This window comes from Podarcis bocagei (assembly GCF_964188305.1).
Source record: "Podarcis bocagei genome assembly, chromosome: 13".
NCBI lineage: Eukaryota > Metazoa > Chordata > Lepidosauria > Squamata > Lacertidae > Podarcis > Podarcis bocagei.
Genome location: NC_138138.1, coordinates 32,175,733 through 32,188,055, shown reverse-complemented (window position 1 = coordinate 32,188,055; position 12,323 = coordinate 32,175,733). Strand labels below are relative to the sequence as shown.

Here is a 12,323-nt window from a genome sequence, read left to right as displayed (position 1 = left end):
ATGTTGACTCAGCTCCTCAACAGTTCTGTCAAACAGATTAACATTTGGGAATCAAATTATAAAACCCTATGTAACATAGAAACATCATTTATAACAACCAACTGCATCTGCAAAATGCTTTGTTGAGCCAGCCTCTCAACAATGTTCTATTTTCTCTGGAGGGAACAGCTGTAAAAGGCAATAAGGAGCAACTCTTTGCAGGTATAGTACATACTTGTACTTTAAGCCTTAACTGGAACATTGGGGGGGGGGATAGAATTAGACATCAACATTCCTATTGCCTTATTGGTGCCAATCATCTATGTAGGATAGTGTGGGAACAAACAAAGAGAAGGTAAAGGGGGGGGGGGGGGAATTCAACACCACTTTCCTGATCAGGTGTACTGGGCTCCTGAGAGCATGTCTCAAAGAAGTCAGAGAAAACAGAGCTATAAATTCCTTCCCACAGCAGAAAAACCTCAGTGTTAATAGATACATACATACAGAGGGTTAATAGATACATACCTACAGAGGATTAATTTTCAAAGAAAGAATTAAGGATGTTCAAAGGACTGGGTGAACTACGTGCCTTGTCTGCCCATTGAAACATTGTTGAGACAAGATAAAGTTCAATCTACACATACATGCAACATAATACTTCAAAGTCTTCTTCCTGAGCAACTGGAATATCTCTTTTGAAAACTGCTGCATTTGAGCTGATAGGAGACTTCTGCATGGAACCAGTGATGGTTACTTTAACAATGAAAGTGAGTAAATCCATTTTCAATCATTTAATGATAAAACTCTATGCTCAAAGTAGGTCTCATTAAATTTAGTGGGACTTACTCTCAGCTAAGTGTTCACAGTATTGCAGCCTACATTACTAAAATGTATATATGATCTGTTATGCCAAAAATAAAAGTTTTATTGAGGACTAATAAATTTATTGTGCAGGGAATTTTCATATATAATACATATTGATCTCTTAAGAAGTCAAAGGCCAAAGAAGAAGAGAAAAAAAAACCCTATACAAACTTACCCTAATTTTTTGACTTCAAGGTTAGTGCACAAACAACTGGACAAAATCAAAGATGCCATTGTAGGTTTGTCATCACATTCCTGAACAGTATCAATAGTCTGTTGGTTCCCTAAAAACTTACCCTTTTTGGGAACCAAGGTCCATGAATCATTATCTTGAGTATACATGTGGCTGTGGTTAGCTTTTGTGGTAGGGGATGGAGGGTGTAAACAGTGAATCACTAAAAGTACAGAGACAGTGAAAAATAGACAATTAACTAAGTATATGGATTGGAAAACCATTTAATACATGTTTAGGTTTTAAAAAGTACATTGGAACAGTTCAATTTAGAAGTTATAACACAATACCTCTTGCAATTTAGTAGTTTCATGGTGCAATCTCCTTTTGCAGTTCCTTTTTTCAAGTGCAACCATATTACGGTCAAAAAACACTCTCTCCGAGTCCGGTCCCATGAACTTCTGAGGGTGCTGGAACTACCAAGAAAACTACCAATCTTATCAGAAGGCAGAGTCTTGTAGGGAAGGAGTCAAAATCAGATATTAGGAAACCAACTCACTTACCATTCTAAATAGTAATATGAGTAGTTTAATTGTGCCCAGAAACTAATTTGTAAACCACTGCAGGTGACTTGTGAGTTCAAAATTGAACCCTGCTCAGTACTAACACTACTGCATTTTGACCAGCTGAAATTTCAGAGATATCTACCTATTTTTTCTGAAGGATAGAGTAATTTTGCAGATTTCCTCCTGTACGCGAAAGATTATCATCTACTCAAGATGCATTTATGACATCCACTTTGTTGTACTATGAGGAAAATATTGAAGGGGCAATAGGAATATCACAGTCCTCCCTACACGAAGCACACATTTCATGGTGGATGCAGCACTGCCCATAATATTAATAAATATGAATTTAAAATATCTGCATATAAGCATTAAATGAAATGGAGAATCAGTTCTGATATTTTGTGGGATTTTCTCTCCTTCACAGATAGCAGGCATTCTTGTGTGACATACAAAATGCATAATGTGACTTCCACCTCTGGATTTCTACTTCTAGAATTTTCTCAGAACCGAGAACTACAGATGCTACACTTCCTTGTGTTCCTAGGACTATACTTGATAACGGTAACTGGGAATCTTTTGATCATCTTTGCAATAGCCCTTGACCATCACCTGCATACACCAATGTACTTCTTCCTCATGAACTTGGCCGTTTCTGATATTGGCTCAGTTTCTGCCATTCAGCCCAAATCCATGGTTAATTCAATCATGAACAACAGGCAAATTTCTTATGGTGAATGTGTCTCTCAAGTTTTTTCCCTTTTCCTCTTTGGGTGCTCTGATTTTACCCTGTTAACCATAATGGCACATGACAGGTATGTTGCCATCTGTAATCCATTGCAATATGAAGTTGTTATGAACAAAGGAGCCTGCATTCAGATGATTACCATTGCATGGATCACCAGTATTCTCTATGCTGTCTTACACACTTCAGGCACCTTTTCCATTACCTTCTGTTCCAATCATGTTGATCAATTCTTCTGTGAAGTCCCAAAACTACTAAAATTGTCTTGCTCTGACTTACACCTAGTTGAAGTTGGACTTCTTGCATTTAGCTGTATTTCTGTTTTTGGATGCTTTGTCTTCATTATTGTAACTTATGTGTATATCATGACTGCAGTCCTCAAAATGCCTTCTGAACAGGGACGGCATAAGGCCCTCTCCACTTGCCTCCCCCACCTCCTCGTTGTCTCTCTGCTTATGTCCACTGGACTCTTTGCCTACATCAGACCACCTAGCAACAGCTCATCTGGCTTGGATCTTGTCTTTGCTGTGATATATACTATTCTTCCACCTATGCTGAACCCATTCATCTATAGCATGAGAAACAAAGAGATCCAGACTGCATTGTGGAAACAATTGAATCTTAAGCAATTTCCTGACACTATTTCCAGGTTTATTCTGAAATGTTTGGGATTTCCTTTTATAGCCTTTCCTAGGAGTTGAGATCTACTGGGGTTGCCCTTCTTAGGGAGCAATCCAATATTCAAGAAGCAGGCATGAAAAGTATGCAGCAGAATCATCTGGTAGATATATTTGTTGTTGCTCTTTACCCCATAGATATTCTTTTGTTGAGTTTTGAAAAATTAAACCATTATTGCAGTTCATAGTAGTGTCACCCAGATACACTGTGAACAGGGTAATTTTGCTATTGCAGCAATCCCTACCCTGGACCTTTCCGTATTTTGTTGGCATCCAACTACTATCAGCTAGGACCACTTTATCATCCTGTTTTGGGTTGAAGGGAGATGGAGTCCAACAAAATAGTAAAGGCCATTGGTCCTCACTCACTAGACTACTGGAGTGCTACTTAAATGGCTTGGTTTTGTATTGTCATCTAAAAGCAATGCATGGTATTAAAGTAACAGCATTTATTTTTCCCATGTTGTTTTTTGTGTTGCTATTGGATAAGGGTAAACGAAATGGAAAGGTATCAACTCTTTTGCTATATGGAGAGGAGTTATAGCTCAAAGCATCTGGAAGGTTGATCTTTAGTGATTCTTCCTCAATTCCAAACTCACCTCTTCTTCCTAAATGAGTGATCAAGGTTGACCTTTGTGACTCTAGATTCACCCCTGACAACAGCCTAATGTGATGTAGGCTACTGTGTCAATTTCACTAGCAAAGGCCCATGGCAGTTTAGCCAAGCTCTGTGCTCAGGGTTTTCCTTTGGAGTTAGCTGAGGAAACTACATGAAGCCCAGGATGTTCATCTCTTACGAGAGAAGGAGATTGCTGATTTTAGGTTGATTTAAGCCTGAAGAATGTAGTAGATGCTACCTGCCTATATTATATTAAGTTTAGAAAGTAGGAGCTACATTTTATTTTTATTTTACTGCAGTTTTAAGTTCTGTTTATTTTGCAGATACAGGAAGGGTATCTTCAGGCATCATTAATGTAAACATGCAAAATGGTGTTCTCAATTATATATGCAATATCATTTGCAACAGGTAGCAATGTGCTCTGTTCTGTGGGACCGAATATAGACTAGGGCGAAGGATTGACTGATACCTTGAAGGACCCAGTTGCAGAGATTCCAAAGGAAGATTCACAAAACACCTGAGTGATCATTTCCAGTGCTTTATCATAAAGTTATATCAAGAGACTTACATACAGCAATGCAATGTAGGATTCCTTGCCACTACACTTCAGATCGGACACTGAAGCAACAAGCACCATGGCTTTGTTTGTAGGGGCCAAGTGGATATGGGCTACTGTTTTGCCAAGAACAAAATGGGTTCAATCTTAATAGATTTCTGAAGTAGCAACAGACCAACAGTGTAGACGAAAGGTTTAATTTATTGAGCAGAATAGGCCTTTATACCCACATTTTAAAAATGCAGAAACTCACTTGGGATCAAATAAAGAGGCAGACAATCAATGAGGAACTAAACAGAGGAACTAAACAGCCAACAACACACACAAACCCATCACACACCATCCCAAACAAAACATTTAACCCAACAGCCAACATACAATAGCAGACAACCAACTGAACCCCTCCAGCCAGCTACAGGGAGTCCCAGGGTTATCAGGGGCTGCGTAGTACCAGCAATAGCATTGGCTTGCATCAAGTCTCCCTCTTGTCTGGCTCAAACCATGCAGTTTTTATCAGCTCTAGGCAGTGACGTAGCTAGCTGTTCATGTGCCGGGGGCGGCATGCACATCCTGCAACTGGGGGTGAGACGAGCTGCCCATGGGGGTGGCGCGTACTGCATGGAGCCTCTCTGCTGTCACCCCCTCAGCTGTAGGGCAGCTGTGGGAGAGGCAGAGGGCAGATGCAAGTCCTACACTGCTATTTTAGGCAGAGCGGAGCCTGGATGCACCCAGGCCACCACCTCACTCCCAGGAGAGACACGTGGCTCAGGCATACTGCAGGCCCCCCGGTAAGTGCTGGCCCCCACGGTGTGGTGCCCAGGGGCAGCTGCGTTTCGTTACCTGTGTTGGCTGAAATAAAAGTTTCATGAGCCCAATTTTCATTTTTTTGAAACTCATTTTTTTGTCATTTTGTCACACCCCCAAGTGATGAAGAAGAAGAAGAAGAAGAAGAAGAGTTTGGATTTGATATCCCGCCTTTCACTCCCCTTCAGGAGTCTCAAAGCGGCTAACATTCTCCTTTCCCTTCCTCCCCCACAACAAACACTCTGTGAGGTGAGTGGGGCTGAGAGACTTCACAGAAGTGTGACTGGCCCAAGGTCACCCAGCAGCTGCATGTGGAGGAGTGGAGACGCGAACCCGGTTTCCCAGATTACGTGACTACCGCTCTTATCCACTACACCACACTGGCTGATGACACCCAGGGTGGACTGCACCCCCTTCTCCACCACTGGGTCCAGGCAGATGAGGCTTAATGACTGAACTGCCCCCACCTGGAGTGATTGATACTACTTTCACCTGGCCTGCAAGTCCATGATCCAGGCCAGTAAAGCAGTTGAACCCCAGCTGGGCTATCCCCTAGCAACAGGAGTGCTCCTGAAAGCATGTAAGTCGGTCATGCCTGTACTCTAAGCCTTAACCTGAACATCAAGAAAAAAAATTAGAATCAATTATAGATATTGTGAGGAATGAGGATGTTACTTTTTCACACAAAGCACAAATGCAACAAGTTAGACACCCACAGGAAAAAACCTGGCAACAAGAGCCCAGTTGTAAACATGAAGACGGGACTTAACATATTCTCATGTGTTGAGACTATGTGGCTCAAGAGATAAAAATTTAATTTACCAGAAATGTTAGTGAAACATGGCACAATTCATGTGATATATTTATTCTAAATACAAAGTAGCAAGGAACTGAACATTGTATTCATTCATTACGATATATGATATACAATATTCGATATACGATATACGATATCTTTATTGTCCTTGTCCCATGCAGAACAATGAAATTGAAAAACTACATAAAACATTCAAAAACCCCTAAAAACTCTAAAACCCCATTTTAAAATACACTATACTATAGAGACCCCTTATGCTGCATTTAGAACCAGAACTGCATTTGCGTAGAAACTGTTTCTCAGGCGGCTAGTCCTGGCCTTTATAACCCTATACCTTCTTCCAGAAGGCAGAAGCTGAAAGAGATCGTTTCCGGGGTGTGCACTATCCTGCGCTATCTCTGTAGCTTTCTTATGGCACCTGACAGCATAGATTTGATCTAGGTGGGAAGAGTGCACCCACTTATTCTCTCTGCAGTCTTTACAACCCTGGACAGCATTGTTTTTCCCCGGGCCATCCAGCTCCCAAACCACACACACAGAGCATAAGTTAATACACTCTCCACAGTGCAATGGTAAAATGCCATCAACAGATCCTTTGAGAGATTGTTCTTCTGGAGGATTCTCAGAAAATATAACCTCTGCTGTGCTCTCTTCATCAGGTCTTTGCTGTTTTCTCCCCAGGTTAGGTCATCTTTCAATTCCATTTCCAGAAATCAAAACACCGAGACCTGTTCCATGCACTTCCCCTCAATAATAAGTGGCTGAATATTCAATTTATATTTCCTAAAGTCCACAATGATCTCTTTTGTTTTCTTTAAATTAAGGAGTAAGTTGTTTTTCCTGCACCACTCCCCCAACTGCTCAACTTCCTTCCTATAGCCCGCCTCCCCCTCTCCAGCCATGATTAAACCAACCACCGTTGTATCATCTGCGAACTTAATGATCTTATTACTGGGGTATTTGGGGGCACAGTCAGCTGTATATAGCGTATATAAAAGCAGGCTCAACACGCACCCCTGCGGTGTCCCCGTATTCGTGATGAGATCCGCAGAGACGTGGGAACCCAACCTGACACTTTGGGAAAGGTTTGATAGAAAATCTAATATCCACCTGCACAAACATGGTGGAAGTCCCAGGTCTAATAATTTGGGCACCAATTGATGCGGAAGAATAGTATTGAATGCAGAACTAAAGTCTACAAATAACAGTCTCGTGTAGTTCCCTTGCTTCTCCAAATGAGTCAGGACAGCATGTAAAGCCATTGCCATAGCATCCTCTGTGGATCTCTTTGCCTTCTACGCAAACTGGTAACGGTCAAGTCCCACTGGCAGACAAGATAAGATGCGGTTCTTCACCAGTTTTTTGAAACATTTCATTATAATGGGTGTCAACGCCACAGGGTAAAAATCATTCAGGGACCTCGACACACAACCCTTTGTAACATAGAAACATCAACAACAACGACCAATTGCATCTGAAAAATGCTTTGTTGAGCCAGCCTCTCAACAATGTTCTATTTTCTCTGGAGGTTACAGCTGTAAAAGGCAATACAGAACAACTCTTTGCAAGTACACTATAGTGCTTGCACGTTAAGCCAAAACCGGAAAATCAAGGGAACAAAATATAATTAATTATAGACATTAACATTCCTATTGCCTTATTGGTGCCAATCATCTATTTAGGTTAGTGTGGAAAGAAACAAAGAGAAGGCAAAGGAAAAAAATTCAACACACTTTTTCGATCAGGTGCACTGGGCTCCTGGGAGAATGTCTCCAAGATGTCAAAGAAAATAGAACTACAAATTCCTTCCCACAGCTAATAGACCTCAGGGTTGGTAGATACATACAGAGGGCTAGGTTTAAAGAAAAATTAAGAAAGATCAAAGAACTGGATGAACTACATGCCTTGTCTGCCCATTGCAGACATTGTTGAGACAAGATAAGTTCAACGTACACATACATGCAACATAATACTTCAAAGTCTTCCTCCTAAACAACTGGATTCTCTCTTTTGAAAACTGCTTCATTTGAACCAATAAGAGATTTACACCTGAAACGAAACCAGTGGTGCTTATTTCAATAATGTGAGTGAGTACATCCATTTACAACCATTTAATAGTAAAATTCAATGCATAAAGTATGTCTCATAAAATTTAGTGGGACTTTATCCCAGCTAAGTGTTCACAGGATTGCAACCTACATTACTAAAATATACATGTTTTGCTATTAAAATATAAATTGTAATAATTCAATCCAGAAGTGATAACACTATACCTCTTGATGAATTGCAATTTAGTAGTTTCATGGTGCAATCTCCTTTTGCAGTTTCTTTTTTCAAGTGCAACCATATTAAGCTCAAAAAATACTCTCTCCAAGTTCGGTCGGATGAATTTCTATTGGTGCTGGAACTACTAAGAGGGAATCTTTTCCAATCTTAACACAAGACAGAGTCTGTCGGGAAAGAGGCAATCTCAGATAATAGGAGACCAATTCACTTAGCATTCTAATATGCAATATGAGTAGTATAATTGTGCCCAGAAACTAATTTGTAACCACTGCAGGTGCTTTGTGAGTTCAAAATTGAACCCTGGTCAATAATTACCTGACCCTGCATTTTGAACCAGCTGAAATTTCTGAGATATCTACCTATTTTTCTGAAGGATAGAGTAATTATGCAGATTTCCTCCTGTACCCCCAAAGATTCTCATCTACTCCAGATGCATTTATGACATCCACTTTGTTGTACTATGAGGAAAATATTGAAGGGGCAATAGGAATATCACAGTCCTCCCTACACGAAGCACGCATTTCATGGTGGATTGCAGCACTGCCCATAACATTAATAAATATGAATTTAAAATATCTGCATATAAGCATTAAATGAAATGGAGAATCAGTTCTGATATTTTGTGGGATTTTCTATCCCTCACAGATAGCAGGCAATCTTGTGTGACATAAAAATGGACAATATGACATCCACATCTGGATTTCTACTTCTAGAATTTTCTCAGAACCGAGAACTACAGATACTACACTTCCTTGTGTTCCTAGGACTATACTTGTTAACGGTAATCGGGAATCTTTTGATCATCTTTTTAATAGCCCTTGACCATCACCTGCATACACCAATGTACTTCTTCCTCATGAACTTGGCCATTTCTGATATTGGCTCAGTTTCTGTCATCCAACCCAAATCCATGGTTAATTCAATCATGAACAACAGACACATTTCGTATGCTGCATGTGTCACTCAAGTTTTCTTCTTTTTCCTCTTTGGATGCTCTGATTTTTCCCTGTTAACCATAATGGCACATGACAGGTATGTTGCCATCTGTAATCCACTGCAATATGAAGTAGTTATGAACAAAGGGGCCTGCATTCAGATGATTACCATTGCATGGATCACCAGTATTCTCTATGCTGTGCTACACACTGCAGGCACATTTTCCATTACCTTCTGTTCCAATCGTGTTGATCAATTCTTCTGTGAAGTCCCAAAGCTACTAAAATTGTCCTGCTCTGACTTATACCTAGTTGAAGTTGGACTTCTTTTATTTAGCTGTATTTCTGTTTTAGGATGCTTTGTCTTCATCATTGTAACTTACGCATGGATCTTGAGTACAGTCCTCAAAATGCCTTCTGAACAGGGACGGCATAAGGCCCTCTCCACCTGCCTTCCCCACCTCATGGTTGTCTCTGTCTTCATTTTCACTGCAGTCTTTGCCTACATCAGACCACCTAGTAATAGCTCATCTGGCCTGGATCTAGTCTTTGCTGTGATATATACTATTTTTCCCCCTATGCTCAACCCATTCATCTATAGCATAAGAAACAAAGAGATCCAGACTGCATTGTGGAAACAATTGAATCTTAAGCAATTTCCTGACACTGTTCCTAGACGTATCCAGAAATGCTTGGGATTTCCTTGAACAGTCCTGCCCAGGAGTTGAAATTGTTGAGATCTGCGAAAGAATTCCTATCACTGGAGACAGATAAAATGTGGGGCCACAGGGGTGGTCTTCCATGTTTGCTAGTAGTTATCATGTTCGCTACATATTATCTCTTTTAATTTATATTGATGTTTTAAAATATATTCTATCTGTTTGCTCTATTTAGCTTTGTTTTTATGCTGGGTGGTTTCTTTATTATTGATGATGTATGCTTATTTTAAATGATGCTGACGGTGGCGTACTTTAGTCTTATTGGTGTGCAGCCTGAGATCTCTGCATTAAGCATAGATGTAAATATGTTGTCTCCCATGTTTAACTATGTTTGCTTGCACCATTTTAGCTTTTCAGCACATGTATGTGTAATCTCTCTGCATTCCATGCATGTTTTTCTGGAGTCTTTAAGAAAGGAGGATTGTAGGATTAAGTACCTGTTTTTCTATTAATGTGTGATATTGATGCCTGGTATTAATGGTGTATTTTTCTCAAGCTAATGCCATTACTTTTCAAAACGGCAACAGCAATAATAATAATAATAATAATAATAATAATAATAATAATAATAATAATAATAATATATTATTTATACCCCGCCCATCTGGCTGGGCCTCCCCAGCCACTCTGGGCGGCTTCCATAAAAACCAAAAATACAGTAAAATATCACACGTTAAAAACTTCCCTGAACAGGGCTGCCTTAAGATGTCTTCTGAATGTCAGGTAGTTGTTTATCGCTTTGACATCTGCTGGAAGGGCGTTCCACAGGGCGGGTGCCACTACCGAGATGGCCCTCTGCCTGGTTCCCTGTAGCTTTGCTTCTCTCAATGAGGGAACCGCCAGAAGGCCCTCGGCGCTGGACCTCAGCGTCCGGGCAGAATGATGGGGGTGGAGACGCTCCTTCAGGTATACTGGACCGAGGCCGTTTAGGGCTTTAAAGGTCAGCACCAACACTTTGAATTGGGCTCGGAAACGTACTGGGAGCCAATGCAGGTCTTTCAAGACCGGTGTTATATGGTCTCGGCGGCTGCCCCCAGTCACCAGTCTAGCTGCCGCATTCTGAATTAGTTGTAGTTTCCGAGTCACCTTCAAAGGTAGCCCCACGTAGAGTGCATTGCAGTAGTCCAAGCGGGAGATAACCAGAGCATGCACCACTCTGGCGAGACAGTCTGCAGGCAGATAGGGTCTCAGCCTACGTACCAGATGGAGCTGGTAAACAGCTGCCCTGGACACAGATTTGACCTGTGCCTCCATGGACAGCTGTGAGTCCAAAATGACTCCCAGGCTGTGCACCTGGTCCTTCAGGGGCACAGTTACCCCATTCAGGGGTAATTGGTCAATCTACCAATATTTCTGTGAAATCCAAAACTACTAAAATTGTGTTGCTCTGACTTAGTTGAAGTTGGACATCTTGTGTTTAGCTGTATATCTGTGTTTGGATGCTTTGTTTTTACCATTGTAACTTATGTTTGGATCTTGACTGCAGTCCTCAAAATGCCTTCTGAACAGGGACGCCATAAAGCCCTCTCCACCTGCCTGCCCCACCTCCTGGTTGTCTCTCTGCTTATGTTCACTGGACTCTTTATCTACATCGGACAACCTAGTAAAAGCTCATCTGGCCTAGATCTTTTCTTTGCTGTGATATATACTATTCTTCCCCCTATGCTCACCCCATTCATCTGTAGCATGAGAAACAAAGAGATCCAGACTCTTGGACTCTGTGGAAACAATCAAATCTTAAGCAATTTCCTGACACTATTCCCAGGTTGATTCTGAAATGTTTGTGATTTCCTTTTATAGCCCTTCCTAGGAGTTGAGATCTGCTGTGGTTGCAGGCATGAAAAGTATGCAGCAGAACAATTTAGAATACACATGTGTTGTTGCCCCATACTCCATAGATATTATTTTGTTGAGTTTTGAAAAATTAAACCATTATTACGGTTCATCGTAGTGTCACCCAGATAGACTGTGAACAGGGTAATTTTGCTATTGCAGCAATCCCTACCCTGGACCTTTCCGTATTTTGTTGGCATCCAACTACTATCAGCTAGGACCACTTTATCATCCTGTTTTGGGTTGAAGGGAGATGGTGTCCAACAAAATATCAAAGGCCATTGGTTCCCCACTCACTTAAATTGATTGGTTTTCTATTGTCATCTAAAAGCAATGCATGGTATTAAAGTAACGGCATTTATTCCCCCCGTGTTGTTTTCCATGTTGTTATTGGGTAAACCAAATGTTCTTTGCTGTGATGTATGCTATACTTCCTTCACCATTAAATCACTTCATTTATAGCTTGAGAAACTAAGAGATCCAGACTGCATTGCAGAAGCTATTGAATCTTAAACGCTTGTATGGCACTGTTCCTAGATTTGTTCCGAAAAGCTAAAATATTGTAGAGCCCTGCCTGGGAGGTGATATCTTACACGGAGACACTTATTAGTGTCCCATCACTGGGGGACATGTGGGTGGGCCTGCTCCAGTGGCATGTGGTTAAATTTTTCATAGCGGAACAGTTAGGGCCAGAGGCGCTAGCTTGCGAGGGATGTGGGGGGACAATGTCATGAGTGTGACATTGTGATGT

General features: G+C 41.0%; 2 protein-coding genes across 2 annotated transcripts; both read left to right on the top strand.

Moving 5' to 3' along the window:
- Positions 1–2,037: 2,037 nt before the first annotated feature.
- Positions 2,038–3,027, top strand: LOC308571756 (olfactory receptor 14A16-like; the record flags this gene model as incomplete). The annotated part of the gene is made up of 1 exon (XM_081167388.1): positions 2,038–3,027. The coding sequence occupies one exon, from the start codon at positions 2,038–2,040 to the stop codon at positions 3,025–3,027; it is 990 nt and encodes a 329-aa protein (XP_081023514.1).
- A 5,731-nt stretch (positions 3,028–8,758) lies between these two features.
- Positions 8,759–9,727, top strand: LOC308571755 (olfactory receptor 14A16-like; the record flags this gene model as incomplete). The annotated part of the gene is made up of 1 exon (XM_081167387.1): positions 8,759–9,727. The coding sequence occupies one exon, from the start codon at positions 8,759–8,761 to the stop codon at positions 9,725–9,727; it is 969 nt and encodes a 322-aa protein (XP_081023513.1).
- Positions 9,728–12,323: the final 2,596 nt, after the last annotated feature.